Genomic DNA, 18,869 nt, shown 5'->3' with positions numbered 1-18,869 from the left:
GGATCAATTTATCCATGGGTCAATGAAAGTACTATATGTTAACTCTTATCAAAAAAGGAATCATCCCCTTCTCTGAGTAGACTGGCAAAAGGTGAAAGCATAGTCCATATTGGAGGAACCTAAAAGAAGCACCAACCCCTTTTACTTTTCCACTGTGGCACCACTTCTGGGTGAAAAATGGTGGCAGTAGTTTCCTCTTTATCCATCCAGTCTTTGCAGTAAGCAAAAACATTTATGTCTGCTGGGATTTTGTAGGTTTTTGAGCATCGTTTTCCTTGGCTTCATCGTTTACATCCTTCGTTACATGTCCCTAAGTTTTACCCTCGACTTATCCATGCGTCATATCAAAATGCATAATTCTGGCCTCAAAACTTGTCCTCAATTTATACATGAGGTCGACTTATAGTCAAGTATAAATGGCCACGTTTTCCTAACAGGCTTTCAAATAAATAAAACTTGGAAAAGCTACTTTGGAACAATGTGAATCGAAGGCTTCCATGGCTGGCATCCATAGTTTTTTGTGGTTTTTTCGGGCTATGTGACCATGTTCTGGAAGAGTTTATTCCTGATGTTTCGCCAGCATCTCTGGCTGGCATCTTCAGAGAATGCCAGCATGGAAGAACATGGCCACATAGCCCCAAAAACTCACAAGACCCATGGATGTCGGCCGTGAAAGCCTTCAACTTGTGGTAAGCAATATTCACTTCTTGGTAGCTTTGATTCTCTGTTGTCCCGATAGATCCTGGTGCACAAAACAAGATAGAAATGAGCAGAGACAAGAATTTTAGCTCTGCTGAGTTAATGTATTTTTAAGCTGAACCACAGCTGAAAGAAGCTAGAGTCTTTATATGTACTGCAATGTAACCAGTGAATGCAATGTACCTAGATTATGTAACATCTTTGTTTATCTAACCTGTAGCTCTAAGCCTGCTAAACATTTGTTTCCAAAGAAGAGAAATGTTGGTTATAAAGCTGAAAACCTGTTCTACTGGGAAAATAAATTCCCCAGTCCAATGGTGAAAACGTCCTTCAGTGATGTTGATCTGGGGAATACTGATGCTTGCAACACTGAGAACTCAGATAACTAAATACAGATATACACTAAAGCAACTCCAATATTAGAAAAGGTATAGAAAAGGAGGGACCACAGCCATGGTATTGTGTAAAAGAAGGGTAAGATCTTTGCATTCAATGTTGCACTTCATGTGCAATGCATTTAGTTAGTGGAGCTCAGGAATTCTAGATGAGGTTTGTGTGTTAAAGCAAAGTAGATCTTGTATACTTGAAGTCTGCTTACCTGTCCTCCAGAGCAATGATCCCCAAATTTCGGTCCTCCAGGTGTTCTGGACTTCAACGCCCAGAAGCCCTAGCCAGCTTGGCCAACAGTCAGGAATTCTAGGAGATGAAGTCGAAAACGTCTGGAGGACCAAAGTTTGGGAACCACTGCTCCAGAGGCTAGAAGACAGAGAAGTGAATCAGGAATTCCCAGGCAATTCCTGCATTGCAGGGGGTTGAACTGGATGATCCTTATGGTCTCTTCCATCTTTATGATTCTATGAGTCTTAAACCATTACTTTTTCCCCCTGAGCATCCACTCCCCCTCCATCTGTAATGTAAGGAAAATAATTCTGATCTATCTAGAAAACTGTTCCATGGGTAACAACAAGACAATAGGCAGGAAGCACTTTCAGGATTCTGAACATCATGTGTAATAAGAGTCAAAGCTTAGAAAAGGGAATGGACTTCTGGAGTGTGTCCAGAGGAGGGCAACCAAAATGGTGAAGTGTCTGGAAACCATGCCTTATGAGGAGAGACTTAGGGAGCTGGGGATGTTTAGCCTGGAGAAGAGATAGTTAAGAGGTGATATGATAGCCCTGTTTAAGTATTTGAAGGGATGTCATATTGAGGAGGGAGCAAGCTTGTTTTCTGCTGCTCCAGAGACTAGGACACAAGTCTGTTTTCTGCTGCTCCAGGGAACAGCAACGGATGCAAGCTACAGGGAAAGAGATTCCACCTCAACATTAGGAGGAACTTCCTGACAGTAAAGGCTGTTCAACAGTGGAAGTTGTAGTCTCAGAGGCCTGTTACAGGGGCTTTCTATACCGTCATTTGGGACGTCCAGAGGACGTCCCATTTTAAAAAAGGGGCGTCTCTTTTAGACGCCCCTGGGCCTAGTACGGACTCCGTCCGTACAAGATGGCGCCGGCCCTTCTACATGGCCGGCGCCATCTTTGCGTATCGGACGCTGAGCGTCCGTACGCGTTGCGTCCTTTGTGACGTAGCGAGTGCACCCCTGGCGCCTCGCTACGTCGCAAACGCGACTTGAAAAGAAGCTCCATTTTGGAGCTTCTTTTTCAGTCCGCAGGGGAGCCGCACCGTGTGGAGGCTCCGGCTCCCCCACGGACTAGCCGGCGGCGGCGGCAGACCGGCGCAAAGCGGCGGTCTGTACCCCGCCACAGACTGCCAAAATAAAGCTGCTTCGGGTCTCTTTGGAGGTATGCTATTTAAATGATGCATGGGTCCTAAGAGTCCAGAGGTCGCACCAAAGCCACACTCCATTCCTAAGCACTGGAGTGCAGCTTTGGTGCAGCTTCCGGATTCTTAAGATGCATACATCATTTAAATAGCATACCTCCAAAGAGACTTGAAGCAGCTTTATTTTGGCAGTCTGTAACAGGCCAGAGTCTCCTTTGGAGGTCTTTAAGCAGAGGCTGGATGACCATCTGTTGGGGATACAGTACTTTGATTGAGAGTTCCTGCATGGCTGAATGTGGTTGGCCTGGATGGCCCTTGCGGTCTCTTCCAACTCTATGATTCTATGATTCTATGCTCCTCTTTTGCCAAACACAACTGAACATGTCCAAGAAGACACCCAGTGTTGTGAATAAACTTACTAGGTTCCTGAAAATTTCGGGGCCAGAGAGCTGCATTGCTTTGTTAACTGCAGAGAAGGGATGGAGCACTCCATTCTTGTTCACCTGTGAGCAATTCCTGCTTGCCTACAGTGACCAGGATAGTGCTTAAATACAAAACTACGGTTAGCGCAATTTAATCATACGGAGAGAATGCCATGCGCTTTGAAGACCAGCGTGACTGAATTCATTTGAACTAATTTTTCATTTTACGGATGTGTGTGCACAATGCAACTGCACCCACTCGGATCCTCAATGCCTGCATGGAAATGGCTCAGAACGCTAACATCCACAACCAGAAAGGCGACAGTATTGTATTCCTGCTCTCTGGGGAGTTAACAGCGAAGAAAAGAAGATGAAACACTCATTATGTAAAGGGGGGGGGGGGAATGCACAAACAGGAACCAATGTGCATAGAGTTGCAAAATGCAGGCTGCTCTTTACAGTCCTGCCTTTCCTTGCGCAACTGGGGAATGCAAGCGCATCTTGCTTAGCCGATTCGGCCCATTAACAAATGGTGTTTTTAAACCACCACAGCACAGACCCAGATCTTGGCAATGTCTCATCCACAACGTTGTCCTTCAACTCGAGGGCAGTCAAGACCAACAACCACAACCATTAAAACAACAACTCAGGACAACAAGCATACGAAGAGCAAGCACAATAACACAATAGATAAATAAGCAATATAATCAACTTAAAACTTAAATGTTTTTTAAAGAATAAAGGCAGCAACGCTGTCGCTTTAAGAGATTCGGCAAATCCAGCAGGACTCAATTTACGCACGAACAATTTCCACACGTTTTAGTTTTCACCACAGACTCAGCGGCGTAACTATGCGCAAAGCTTCTGCCAAGACGTCTCAGAGTTTCCAACTCCTGGTAGGCTAAAAACGAGAACGTCGCTTATTCCATTGCTGTTTTTTCTGGACAAGGGGCCTTAAAACCAGGGCAGGTACAAACATACATATGTATGTATGTATGTATGTATGTATATGTATATGTATGTATGCCATTGGTACATGAGGATGAGGAAGAGGGGGTTACTCAAGACCTGCGTCACAAAATTTAGGGGTGCAAGAAGAGCAAAAGCAAACTGTGTCCTGAGCTGCGTATTTTAAAATTTGGTCATAGTGAAACTCCTGAGCATCCCTATCTAGGAATCCCCATAGCGGGTGCCTGGTTTCAGATATCCTCTTCAACCGCGCTCATTTTTCCTGTCTTTATAATGAGGGTCCAGTTCATTAGTACAGTGGGTCCTTGAATAGAATATTCTCCAGTGATGGTGAAACTTTTCGAGGCCAAGTGCCCAAACTGCAACCCAAAACCCACTTATTTATTGAGAAGTGCCAAGTCCCTCTGACTTTCCAGTAGCAAACTCTGGCAAACTCTGTGCTGGGATGATGGCACAGGTGCCCACAGAGAGGGCTCTGAGTGCCACCTCTGACATGCATGCCATAGGTTCGCCATCACTGGAATATTCTATTCCAGTGATGGTGAACCTTTTCGAGGCCAAGTGCCCAAACTGCAACCCAAAACCCACTTATTTATTGCGAAGTGCCAAGTCCCTCTGACGTTCCAGTAACAAACTCTGGCAAACTCTGTGCTGGGGCAATGGCACATATGCCCACAGAGAGGTCTGTGAGTGCCACCTCTGGCATGCGTGCCATAGGTTCACCACCACTATATCTATTCTATTCTATTCTACAGTGGGTCCTTGTTATCCGCAGGGGTTTGGTTCCAGGATCCGTCGTGGATAATCAAATCTGTGGATGCTCAAGTCCCATTAAATATAACATCAGAGCAAAATGGTGCCCCTTATATCAAATGGCAAAGATCAAGGTTCGCTTTTGGGAATGTATACTTCTTTGGAATAGTTTCAAGCCATGGATGATTGGATCCGTGGATAAAAAGGACCAACTGTACATTAGATGTGGAAGAATGGGGCTGGGGTAAAGCTAGGAAATCTTATGGGGCAACCTCCCTCCTTGGAGGTCTTTAAACAGAGGCTGGATAGGGGACACCTGGCTTAAGGAGACTATGTGAGAAAGGGATCTATGAAACGGCTTGGAAAAATATGTATCATTTGATACCGCCAACCTATTAAGCATTTTCGAACCACCGCTCTCCCCCTCTGCCCTAGGAAAAGGACCGCAGCTCCGGATACGTTGTTGCCTTGCCAGTATTCATTTTAAAGCCAAAATACCCATTTACACACACACACTGGAGGAAGAACAGGGCTGCTTATTCTGTGGGGGCGAAAAGGATGGAACCGAAGGGGAGGCGATGAGAAGAAGAGGAGGACGAGAGCGAGAAGCCAGCGCCGCCGCCGCCGCCTATGAAATCTGACACCAAAGGAAACCGATGTTACAAAGTGGTATCCATAGCAACAACAACTTAATATTTCAGTCCCTCTCCAGCCGCAGCGGATTAAATATAATGACAAGATGTTCCTCCTTTGAAAAAGTAACCTGTTGCCATGGAAACGTTGTAGTCTATCGAATAAACAGAGACTGGACAGAAAGGGAGCTGGGAGCCTGCGAGTGAATATCAAAAGGGAAGACGCCCTGCGAGGCGGGCATCAGCGCTCTCTAATCCTCGGCCAGAAGAGAGGGGACGGTCCTTCCAATGCCCAAGCATCCTTTCCAGCTTTGAGGTCTGGCCCAGAGGCCAGGGAGGGGGTCACCACGACTGGGAAGCCAAGAAAGGCAACCAGGAGGAGGCAAGATTGGCATCTCTGGGGAATCAGAGCATCGATCACGTCATCTCATATATACCCGACTGGAAAAGATCCAATGACATCAAAAACCCACCACACAGTGGTGCCATTTGTGGGCCAACCAAAATGGCACAGTGTACAAAATGTTGGTAGAATCCAAAGATACAGCCATGTTAGTCTGTAAAATCAGTATGTAGAGAGATCTCGCGGCACCTTTGAGACTCACGGAAAGAAAGAAGTTGGCAGCATGAGCTTTCGGAGACTAATATGGTGAAAGGCCTGGAAGCCATGCCCTATGAGGAAGGCCTTAGGGAGCTGGAGATGTTTAGCCTGGAGAAGAGAAGGTTAAGAGGTGATATGAGAGCCCTGTTTAAATATTTGAAAGGAGGCCATATTGAGGAGGGAGCAAGCTTGTTTTCTGCTGCTCCAGAGAACAGGACCTGGAACAATGGATGCAAGCTCCAGGAAAAGATTCCAGCCCAACATTAGAAGGAACTTCTTGACAGTGAGGGCTGTTTGACAGTGGAACAAACTCCTTTGGAGTGTAGAGGAGTCTCCTTCCTTGGAGGTCTTTAAGCAGAGGCTGGATGGCCATCTGTCGGGGATGCTTTGATTGTGAGTTCCTGCATGGCAGAATGGGGTTGGACTGGATGACCCTTGGGGTCTCTTCCAACTCTATGATTCTATGATTCTATTCTATCCATATTCATCTGAGGTAGTAGACTTTAGCCAATGAAAGTTCACAGATATAGGATGGGGGACACCTGCCTTAAGGAGACTATGTGAGAAAGGGGTCTATGAAACGGATTTGCAGATGGCAACAAATTAGAAATAGCAGCTAATACTCCAGAGGACAGGATCAAAATTCAAAATGACCTGAACAGACTAGAAAGCTGGGCCAATGCTAACAAAATGAACTTCAACAGGGAGAAATGTAAGGTACTGCACTTAGGGCGGAAAAATGAAATGCACAGATATAGGATTATGGGGGACACCTGGCTGAAGGAGACTTATACATGTGAAAGGGGTCTAGGAGTCCTAGTAGACCATAAGTTGAACATGAGTCAACTGGGTGATGCGGCAGCTAAAAAGGTCAATGTGATTTTAGGCTGCATTAATAGAAGTATAGTGTCTAGAGATCAAGGGAAGTAATAGTACCTCTCCATTCTGCTTTGATCACTGCAATACTGTGTCCAGTTCTGGGAACCACAATTCAGAAAGGACATTGAGAAACTGGAGTGTGTCCAAAGGAGGATGACCAAAATGGTGGCGGGTCTGGAAACCATGCCCTAGGAGGAACAGCTTAGGGAGCTGGGAATGTTTAGTCTGGAGAAGAGAAGGTTAAGGGGTGATATGATAGCCCTGTTTAAGTATTTGAAGGGATGCCATACTGAGGATGGAGCAAGCTTGTTTTCTTTATAATGGCAGAGTAAAATAGTCTCCCTCATATAAAATGGCAAAGATATTCCAAAGATTTTGGAATATTTTCAAACTGCAAATACTTGAATCCGTAGATAAAAAAAATCACAGAAATGGATGACTGACTATTTTTTATTTCTACATTTCTCTATCTCAAAGACTTGGGTTGTGTATTCCTGCCTGGCAGGGGGTTTAACTGGATGGCCCCTGGGATCTCTTCCAACCCTGTGATTCTGTGAAACACACATTCAAAACTTGAGATCTTACAAATATCAAAATTTGATGCTCACGGAACTGGTTGTGACTCCCTATGGTGGCTATGGAGGTCACTAGTGCCATGTTAAGTCCACACTAAATAAAGTATCACCAGCTCATCCAACAAGGTTTCTGTATGGACTGAGACCTGAAAATCTCTTTGTATAATTAAAACCAAAAGTTAGCGAAACAAGAAAAACGGATTAAAAGGCTCCTTCCTTGGTAGTCTTAAAACAGAGGCCAGATGGCCATCTGCGGACAATGCTTTGATTGGGAGTTCCTGCATGGCAGAATGGGGTTGGACTGGATGGCCCTTGGAGTCTCTTACAACTCATAGTTCTATGATTCTATGATTAAGGAACCAAGCGTCATCACAGTCCAATGCTAGAGCACACACTCCATACATGGAAGGTCCTGGGTTCGACTCATCTCAGCATCCTGCTTAAAATGGGACAGGCTTCAAACAGCAGCTGAATCGGCAGACTAGGAAGAACAGGGAATGAGAAGGACCCAGCTTCAGTCCAAGGCAAAGAGAGAAACAGAGAAAATACGTGACTGAATGGCTATCACAGCACAACTCCTTGATCCAACCATGACTTCCCATCTTCTGGATCAGAGGGACTTCTGCTTTTAAAGGCAAAGGGGTCTTGCCCTATTCTGATAACTAACAACAGTGATCAAGGGCTGGAAATGTGTAGTGGTGGCTACCTGCCTTGTACTCCTGAGCCCACAAGCCTCCCCAAGAGTTTATGAGCAGGCTTAAGGCTCAGTGGCATCATTCTCCTCAAGCCTCCATGCTGTAAGCAAGTCTACCACTGGTTATGATACACTGAGGACAAGACCGTCACTTCCCTCGAGAAAACAGGTGGCCCTCCTGGAGATACAACATTGAAGCAGGTGACCCACCTTGGCCTTATGCATCATTGCCTGTGCTCCAGGAGTAATGGAGAATGAAACAGATACTGGTTGGTGGTGGCAAAATCTTCCCTACCAGAAGCAGGAAAAAACTGCTCTTCTAGACAACCAGGTGAGGGAGGAGGAATTGAGTATCTTTAAAGGAGAGAAAGCCTTGGAAACCCTACTACCATGAACCTTTAAGGCAGGAGTGAGAACACACAGACTACAGCCCCCAAAGCCCCATTTGCAGGGGCACTCTAGCAGCCAATTGCAGCCTAAGAGCAATACACGGTGGGTCTACAAATGCTAATAGTCAACTAATGTTGCTGGTGGGGCAAACTGGTTGACCACTACTACCAATTCCCAACAATGGGGGGAATAAATGTAGCTTCACTATTACCATGTTAACATTTAAATCTATCTTCCTTTCTACAGTACACAAAGGGACCTTGCAGCACCTTTGAGACTAACAGAAAGATAGACGTTGGTAGCATGAGCTTTTGTAGACTATCCCTGTTCAACCATGAAAGTGAGTTACTTTGGATCAATCACTATCTCCCTTGGACTAACCTACTTTGTTGTTGCTGTTGTGTGCCTTCAAGCCATTGCTGTCTTGTGGCAACCCTAAGGTGAACTTTCCAAAGGATTTTCTTGGCAAGTTGCTTCAGAGGGAGTTTGTCAATGCCGTCCTCTGAGACTGAGACAGTATGACTTGCGCAAGGTTATCCAGCGGGTTTCCATGGCTGAGCAGGAATTCGAACCCTGTCTCCAGAGTCATAGTCCCATGCAGACTACAAAAGCCCATGCTACCAACTTCTATCTTTCGGTTAGTCTCAAAGGTGCTGCAAGATCCCTTTGTATACTGATTTTCCAAACTAACATGGCTATGTTTTTGAATTAATTCCTACAGTAGCCTACAAGATTTCCCCATCTTACAGACTGCAGAACTGAGGCCAAGACCAACTAGCTTGCCAGTGCAATGCTAGTGAGTTCACTATGGACCATCCGCATGATCCCTGGGGCCAGGACCAAAGCGCTTTATCTGTTTGGCTACTTTTCATCCCAATACCTTAAGTGCTCTAATAGACTATATCTTGACCTGCTTTGGCCAAGCAGGGACAAGCAGAGGAATATTTTTCCACTTCCAGGAATGGTTTCTGGACCAAAAGGTACATTAGAAGTTGTCTTCATTTTAAAAAGGCTACAAAAAGTTAACCTGAGATACTAAATATTAATACTGTAGTTAAGTATCTCCAACACATCTGGAGATCACAAGGATGGAGTTGGAAAGACCTCAATCACATCCTGATGTACCATGAAAGTGAGTTACTTTGGACCAATCAACTATCTCCTTGACCTAATCGTTGTTGTTGTTGTTGTTGTTGTTGTTGTTGTTGTTGTTGTGTGCCTTCACAACTGACTTTATGGCAACCCTAAGGTGAACTTTTCATAGGGTATTCTTGGCAAGTTTCTTCAGAGGGACTTTTCCAATGCCATCCTCTGAGACTGAGAGAGTGTGGCTTGCCCAAGTGGGTTTCCGTGGCTGAGCAGGGATTCAAACCCAGTCTCCAGAGTCATAGTCCAATACTCAAACCACTACACACTATGCTGGCTTTCTCAGTCGACCTTATCAAGTTGTAAAATTAGGAGGATGAAACACTGAGAGGAGCACCCTTGTAACCTGAAAACTGGTTCCCTTCATAAGCAGCATATGAAAACACAACTGACTTAACCTCCCTGTCTGCAAGCTTAAAATATCCCACAATCAATACTTCAATTTCCGAACAATCTGAACACATGTCCTTGGTTTTCTAACAGAAATGACTTTTTCTAAAGCAGAACAAGGCAAATGTGTAGAGGACTGATCTATCCCTTAACAGCCACAATAGTTAAATAGGACTCCCATGGAGAGGCGCACTTTACCTGGATGAGTAAAAGCTGCTAGAGACACACAAACACAGGGAAGGCTATCACTTTCCTACCCAGAGCTATGAGATTTCACGGAAAATGCTGGAGAAATAATCAGAGGTATCTTGATCCAGCAACGTAATTCTTGTGTGAAATAGAATAGTCACTGCTTAATGCTCAGTTCTTCAATACTGAAAATACTCTGTGTAACTATTTTGAAGTGCAACCAAAGAAAGAAGCATAAGCAATCTGAAATGCAGATAGTAGCTTCAAAAGTTCTAGTCCTCATGAACTCAAATGAAGGCCCTTTCCCTTGAGATAGGAAAATGCATCTGATTCAAGAACTAGTATGGACCTATGTCTATCCTGGATTTGCTACCTCAAATTTTGGATGCAAGCAAGGAACTGCCCTGGATGTGTCCATATTATGCTAAAACCTGCCCTGTGAGGGTGTGAGCAACTTCAGCCTTCCCTTTTGGCAGGTCTGCTAGGGGGAAAAACAAGGACCCCTCTTCTAGAACGGTCTTAAAGTGCTAGATATACAGCCGGGGAAAAGAATGCCATTGCCTTACCTTGCCTCGATACCTTACTAGTGAGTCTAGATGGAGAGAAGGGAGCCCTCAATCCAATTTCAGCTCAGTTGGTCTTTGCAATATTATACAAATCCCCACTATGAGAAAACAGTTTTCTCATCATCCTCCAATATGGATTTAAGAAATAACAAAATTGTTTAAGAGTTCAGGGATGGAACAGGCTGCTACATACAAGGCAAAGACTTGGATGGGGCCACTCCAAAGTCGTACTCTACTCCTACCATAAGCTGCCAATACAGAACAGGAATGGACCCCAATATAACAGAATAACAGTAGGATGAAGTGTGGGCAAGACAGAAGGACTATTTTAAATCCAGGCTATCCTGCCAGAGTAGTATTTTGGTACTTTGACTAAGCATTCGGTCATATACATACTTGAGGCAGAAATGGGTGGGAATCCGTATTACCTCCACAAATCTGAGTCCTGGGCTTATATACAACACATCATCATTTCTTACGCTATCTGAATCAAATTCTGTACTAAATAAGGATGAAATATCATTCCAGACCAGTATTTCAGTCAACTTTGCCATTTTATTCCACTATAGTGGTTTGAGGGTTTCAAGCCTGTGCTATAAAATGCAGAATATGTACTATTCTGTTTCAACAGAATTCCACAGACGTCGAAGCTCTCTCTCGTTTTGCTTTTGCTTCCAAGCTTTCATTATGTAGTGCACCTACTTTGAAAAACTGTGTACTTTGAGGACTAGAAACCTGGCTCACTTTAGGATTTGAAACCCTTTCAGACTGAACCTTCTTCAAATTCACGCAGCTCTGGTATTCACAGACCAACATTATGTATAGAGAGGTAACTCCCAAGAAGAGGAAGGGGAGAATTAACCAAAGCAACAATTAACCTTTCAATGAAACTGCATGCCTGTTTTGCCTGGGCAAGAAGAGCCCATCTCTATCTCTTAAATACTCAGCCCTGATGCTTTTACTGGTTCATACACTGAAGGATGGAGTCCTTTACCACTACATACACTGGGTTTGTTTCAGAAGCCTTTCAGTCTTGGCAGAAATGTGGCCAAGGGTCCTCCATTGATGACAGAGAATCAGTTCAATGTGGTATTATTTTTCCAAAATCTTGGCCTGTTACAGACTGCCAAAATAAAGCTGCTTTGGGTCTCTTTGGAGGTATGCTATTTAAATGATGCATGGGTCCTAAGAGTCCGGAGGTTGCGCCAAAGCCACACTCCATTCCTAAGCACTGGAGTGCAGCTTTTGGTGCAAGCTTCCAGATTCTTAGGGTGCATGCATCATTTAAACAGCATACCTCCAAAGAGACCCAAAGCAGCTTTATTTTGGCAGTCTGTAACAGGCCCTAAGGAACATTTAGATTCTCTTGCAGACTGCTGGAATTTTCCCTAATGCAAGAATCAGGCATTGAAAAAGCAGGGCTCATCCACCACGAAACATGCATTTCTGCGCGGTTTTTAATGTTCCAAGGCCGCATCTCAGATCACACAGGGAAAATTTAGCCAGAGCCTACACGAACTCGGCATGCTCCTTAAAACACCCACCAGAATTCCTTTCGATGTGTAGAGATTCCTCTGCAGAAAATTCACCACGAAAGGGGGTTTGAACGCATGATGGCTCCTGCAGCCCACCCAGTTGGCTTCATTGCCCCAAGTTGCCCACTTGGGCAAAAGCTTGCTGGGCCATTCCTATTGCTTCCAAAATGGAGCCACTGTGTTTTGAAGGCTGTCGATCTGCTGTTGGGGAACTTGTCGGAGTGCAGGCAAGACTCTGCTCCCATCGCCTACCTGCCAGGAGGAGCAGGCTGGCTGTCAGAGCAAGTCCCGTCCCTTTTCCCAAGCAGCCAATGGCTAGGGACCCATGACCCCTCCTCCCTGAACCCTTCCCCATAAGTCTTGCCTCTCAGAGGCCCAAACATTTCCCTGCAGGCGCCGTGGAGCAAAGCAGTGGCAGGCTGGCTCTGCGGCTCCTTCCCTGGCACACCAGCAAGCCAAAAAGGTTGCAGCTGCAGTTTGTAACTGCAGCCTGCGGAGGTGAGATGGGAGATGAGGTAGCATTGGGGAAGGGAGAGAAAAGGGACTTCTGCGTGTGTCAAAAACCACTAGCTTTTGGGAGGGAGACCCATGCATTTTGCAACCTCGAGCACCAATCTTCCCGCACCTGAGAACCAGACTGTCGCAGCTTAAAAGGCTGCAGAGAACGAGAGAGAAAGAGAGCATGCAACATCATGCACAATAAACAAATCTGCAGAAAGTACCCGGCAGCAGGCAAACCTGCATCCCTCCCGAGGAAAGGCCACGGCGGCGCTGTCAGCCTACCTGAAGGAGCCGAGCGGATCGTCCATGGCAGTGACAGGCTCCCGGAGGCACTGCTGCTTTCCTGACCTTGCCTCTCAGTGGCTCCTCTCCCAACCAAAAAAAGGAAGGGAAGAAAAGGAATAGGGGAAAGTCTGGCTGTTTTTCCCCCCCAACTACTCAAAATGGAGGCCTATGCAGTCTGAGATAGACCTGAGCGAGCTTCCACTGAGCTTGTGCTATGACCTAAGCCTTGCACGCAGAACGCAGAAACTTCGCCCTCAGACTGACAGCACTGAGCATGTGCTGTGACCCCCCCTTCCCTCCCTCGTCCACACGACGCAATCAATCTCGGCCCTGCCGTTTCCGTAAATAAAGCACAGCCAACGGATATGGCAAAGGCACTGTCGCAGCTTCGGCTTTGCGCCGTAGCAAGCTAGTGTGCGGGGAAGTGGGGCCTTAGCTAGGGAATCTGAGACAAGCAACGCTCAGGGAAGCCAGGCAGGCAGAGCAAGCGAGGAAGGAGAAGATGCAACCCAGCAGCTCCAGTCCTCCAGTTCTATTGCTTTTTTTCTTTGCCAATGAATGCTAAATCCATGCCTAAGGAAGAATGCTGGACTGGGGCGAGGGTGGCAGGGACACCGCTTTTGCTCTCTCCCTGGGGCCAAATGTCACTTGTAGCCGTTTGGAAGTAACCAAATGCATCTGAAGTATAGGAAAGCTCATGCTGCCAACCTCTTTCTTTCAGTGAGTCTCAAAGGTGCTACAAGATCTCTCTACAGACTGGTTCTGCAGACTAACACGGCTATACCTTTGAATCCTACCCCTTGGAAGTAGTCAGCATTAACTACAGGCACTTCCCAAAGCACTTAAACACAGAAGAGAACCAGAGGTCCCCAGACCTCATTCACACAGAGAGGAGATTCTGTGGTTTTGTTTGGTCAAAACAAACCACAGCCTGCTTCATTTCTGGTACTATTCATAACATGCTCACACCTTAATGCTACACTATATGTTGGCTCTGAGTGTATGGACATTAATGTGGGCAGATGAAGTTGGAGCATTCCCCTCACCTTCTGTTGTATGACATCCAGAGGGTAGCTATGCTGACCTTATAGCAGTGATGGTGAACCTTTTGGAGGCCGAGTGCCCAAACTGCAGCCCAAAACCCACTTATTTATTGCAAAGTGCCATGTCCCTCTGGCTTTCTAGTAACAAACTCTGGCAAACTCTGTGCTGTGACGACGGCACATGTGCCCACAGAGAGGGCTCTGAGTGCCGCCATCACTGCCTTACAGCAAATCTAGTAACATCAAAAATCCACCAAACAGTGATACCTTTATCACTGTCTATACTTGGGCCAACCAAAATGCACAATATACATGCTTTCAAAGCTCCGCTGACATCTTCATCAAGGTCTAAAGTTAATGCTAGAACTTTCTACTTACAAGAAGTAATTTACACAGTATGCTCCTCATTAAATATATTCTCAATTAGGTAGGAAAATCCTGGAATCACTGTCCTTCCCTCACAGGCCTGACTAGTGCTCTGTTATTATTACTATTATTAGCAAGTTCATTTCTATACTACTTACCAATAGATCCTTAGATCCTTTAGGTAATATATCAACTGAAACAACATATTTTAAATGTATTAGTCTTTCAAAGGGACGGGCTACTGCTATTGCTCTATCAGAAGCAGCCATTTGCCATCATGTGTTGATGTCTATCTCAAGAGATGGCACAAGTGCCAGGAACCCTTCACAAAGGCACAAACCACTTTCAGAAGAGGATTAACAACACCTCCCTTATTCTTTCACCCTCAAATGAAATGTGCTTAGCAGATTTTTAAAGTGGAGATAAATGGAGGCCAAGGCCTGCTCCTTTTATGTTGAGGGTTCTCTGAAGACGGCAGAGTGCATATCAATACCCATCTACCATCGCAGAGAGGTTTTATGTATTGCGGTGTAAATCTTTAGCAGCAAAACTAGCACATGATTATCGGAAAGGCTTCCTGGGTCGCAACCTGGCAGGAATGTTAGCACATCCCAGAAAAGACGGGAGAATCTGTCTGGTTATAATAGTTTGATAAAGTTGTATTTTGCAGGGCACAATCCCAGAATCCTATGGCCACTGTTCACTGGTTGAGGGATTCTGGCAGTTGTTGTCCAACAAAAGTAACTTTGCCACACTCTGGATTTTGCTGTAGGGTTTTGGTTGTTGTTCTTGTGTGCTTCCGAGTTGTTTCCAACCACCTAAGATGAACCTGTTATGGGTAGCTCTCAGTAAATAGGAGGGGAAGGAACTATATTGTCGGGTTATCCACATACCGAGGGATATCACAACCCCAAATTTGGCTTACATGGTGCAAGCTCAGCAACACATCTGTCTGTGCAAACTATGACCACTTATGCACTGGAAATGGCATGCATATCATTATAGAGGAAAAAACAACACTGGCTCAGTCTGCTGTCTATTTCTTACAGATTGTAGGGAAATTTTAGGGCCCCGCTCTTCCTTATTAGCGTTCTTTGCTTGCAAAATGATTCTGAACCTTAGAACACAGGTTGCTTAAAATAATGGAATATCTTCTGTAAACTAGGAGATACAGTCACCTCCCTTCTTTCTCTCTCACACATACACACACCCACACACTCAATTTCCACAATCACTGCGTGCAAAGAAAAGAAGAGTACCATGGCAAACAACAGGAGAAATGAAATTCTATGTTCACATCTAAAGAAGCTCAAGCACATATCTTTGAGGAATGCATAAAAGAATGCAAACACAGCTCCCACTTGACAAACCAAGCATGCCCTTAAAAGCAGTCACATATTATTGGTTCAACCATTAAATGTGCCAAATTCCACTTTAACAACAGAAGATTGAACCCGAGAAAGAACTGTGCCACCAAAACTATCACCGAGGGCAGAACCAAAAGCCACTTCTGTGTGGCAGTTTCTACCACAGATCGCTTCCACAAAGAATTAGAAATGTCTAGATTCAACTTCAATGCAGACTACCTGAATTGCTAGTGCTGTAACTCAAACGTGACAGTCTTCACCACTGCAACATGAACTACACAATCTGGCTGATTTGATACCAGCCATAAAGAAAGCCACCCAGAGTCCCATCCACAACGAAGCATTTCTTTGCAACTCTAGTGCTGCTGAAGCAAATGTCTAAACTGGTCTTGCCATAACAAAGGCAGAACACATTGCTATGGAATTACCACCTTGAGTGCCAAGAAATACAAGTATAAACATACAAATCCAACTGAGTAAAGCTTGATTTTTTTTAAAAATGGGAGGGGGACAGATAACATATTAAATCACGATGCAGCCAGTATCAAAACCTTCCCTGAACCACAGCAATTACATAAAATTAAGTGTATTGAAACAGAATTCAGCAAGTAAAAAACCATCCTAGAAACCCAGCCATACAAAGCAGTCCAAACAGCAGCATGACCAATAAAATGGGTTGGTTAAAAGACTTGTTCACAACTAGTGGGTTTCAAACACCTCTCTTAAGGTCACAAGTGAGGAGATACTAAAGATGACAGAAAATGGCCTGAGGATAGCATCGGAGGCAGTAGCAAGCCTTGACTACCAGGCATGCATTCTTTGTGCCCTCTTGCTTCCAGGAAGCCTACCAGGTGCCCACCTCCACCTTGTGAACAAGCAAGAGGAGCACTGCAGCCACCGCCAATTGCCAGGTCCTTGCAGAAGCTACTTGAAGGCAGAAGCGGGTAGTTGGAAAGCTCTCCGGAGGTAAGGGAGCATGAAGAATGTGAACCAGGGGGCTGGGTCTTCCCACCACCTTCACTGCTGTCCTGGGACCACTTGTCAGCCTAGCTGCGATGTATGTATGTGGTGGACTTCAACCTGAAACTCAGTCCAGCTGTGGCAATGAGCAGTCATGAGGTGAGGATGATTTGGGTTCCTTTCTTCTCCGTCTGTACACAAGGATGCTCGCTTTATTATACAGTGGTGCCTCGGGTTACGAAATTAATTCGTTCCGCCGCCGCTTTCGTAACCCGAAAAGCATTCGCAAGCCGAAATGCCATAGGCGCTAATGGGGAAAAGCCGCGATTTCGTGCGAAAAAGCCGAAAAAAAGCACCAAAAATTTTTTCGTAACCCGAAAAAAACATTCGTAACCCGGAACAATTATTTCCTATGGGATTTTTTCGTATCCCGGAAATTTCGTAACCTGGGTATTTCGTATCCCGGGGTACCACTGTACTGTCCTGTATCTCTCCCCCCAGAATGATGTACTTTCCCCCAAATGTTTTCAATCCATAGCATGTTGAATCTAAGGATGAGGATCCTGTGGATGCAGACATCCAACTGTACAGTAGTCCCTCGGGTTACGAAATTAATTCGTTCCGCCGCTCCGTTCGTAACCCGAGTAATTTCGCAACCCGAAAAGGCTTTCCGTTAGCGCTGGAAAGCCGCTAGCCGCGCTTTGCGGTTTGAATTTCGCGCCGAAAAAAATTCGTAACCCGAAAAAAAATATCGTAACCCGGAACAGTTTTTTCCAATTTAACTTTTTCGTATCCCGGAAATTTCGTAACGCGATCAATTCGTATCCCGGGGCACCACTGTACTTCCTTTGAGAGAGAGTTTGCTAAGGCAGGAACCACTACTGTACTGAGAAAGACCTGTATTAATTTTAGGATTATATGTGGAAAGGCAGTCTTGCAAATAGACCAGTTGACTCCAAGCAAGCAAACACAATTACAGAGCTATATGCAGGCAAAATCTTTTTAGGAAAGCTGTTTTTGCAGCCCTAAACCCCAAACCTCCCTTTAACTGCCTCCCTCATAGTGAAATGTTTCTCCTGAAACTCTATAGGAAAGACATTTCGCCTTTTAAACAGGGCAGACGATCCTCCATAATAACACTGAAAAAAATACATACAGTATTGGACTCCTAGACACTTCCATGACTGTTTTCCATAGTGAGTAGCTAGTGAAAATCCCATTCAGAGGAGGACAAGAGATGAATTGGCATTTAGACAACTTGTTGGCGTTCCAGATCCATAGCTAGTAATCATAATGGAATTGGGAGAGGAGGACTACAAGAACAGATTCCACATGTTAGCCAAGACTTACAAGGTTTGTTCACTAATGTCTTCCCTTTCAAAATCCATTATGTCCAGTTAGAAGGACTGGAGTCAACAAGACAGCAGAACATCTATCTCCAATGAAAAGGGGACTGCACTGGTCTGTTTTCTTACAGTCTATGGCCAGCCAAGTTTTAACAGCAGCTGGAAACCTTGGTGAATGACTGAATGAGTAATTTGCATCCTTATCAATGGAAAGGAGATACTCATACTCATAGTTGGGTAAAATATTAATAACCATTAATTGAAAGATCTCAACATATGAAAGCAAAATTGTAGCCTTCCTGCCAAGCCTGTGGAGGACTATGAAGAAGAGCAATGCCTTTCTTTTACATCCTAAAGTTGTCCTCTACTCCAAAACAACTGTACAATTTACATAAGAGCACATGCTGAATTCCTTCTTGGTAGATGGTGGCAACCAACTCACCTTGTCTCTGGATTGTAGCCCAGTATGTAGAAAAAGGAGTCCACCCGTGCTTTAAACTCTCTAGCAGCAAATATGTCAGAAAAATGGGAAATGTTACACTTCCCCCTGCAAGAAAGAGAAACAAATAAAAGATAGGGTTAAGTTGGGCTCTTTGAGTGAACCAGCCTTTGCCCAAACTGAGAAACCTGACACCGGTACTTATTGCTCCAGTTGGTAGAGTCGCTAGTTGGCCATTCCAATGCATGGTTAATGAAATGAAATAGTATACATTAATACTGATTCTAATGGGATACAGCATCATCTCCATTACATTTTAGCACCCTTTATATTGAGCACAGAGCAC

General features: G+C 44.9%; 1 protein-coding gene across 17 annotated transcripts in view; it reads right to left on the bottom strand.

Annotated features, from left to right (window-relative positions):
- RERE (arginine-glutamic acid dipeptide repeats) overlaps nucleotides 1-18,869 on the bottom strand; it is a 339,495-nt gene that overhangs the window by 119,406 nt on the left and 201,220 nt on the right. For 16 of the 17 annotated variants that reach the window (XM_042479825.1, XM_042479823.1, XM_042479830.1 and 13 more), the window contains one exon: nucleotides 18,527-18,631. In XM_042479825.1, the coding sequence (XP_042335759.1) occupies nucleotides 18,527-18,631 (105 nt within the window). Of the gene's footprint in view, nucleotides 1-12,999; nucleotides 13,240-18,526; nucleotides 18,632-18,869 lie in introns of those variants that run through there. The other variant, XM_042479839.1, reaches the window with a different exon arrangement.

The sequence above is a fragment of the Sceloporus undulatus genome, chromosome 7 (assembly GCF_019175285.1).
Source record: "Sceloporus undulatus isolate JIND9_A2432 ecotype Alabama chromosome 7, SceUnd_v1.1, whole genome shotgun sequence".
In the NCBI taxonomy this organism is placed as follows: Eukaryota; Metazoa; Chordata; class Lepidosauria; order Squamata; family Phrynosomatidae; genus Sceloporus; species Sceloporus undulatus.
Note: the sequence above shows the minus strand (reverse complement) of the source record. Positions and strands in the feature narration are given on the sequence as shown.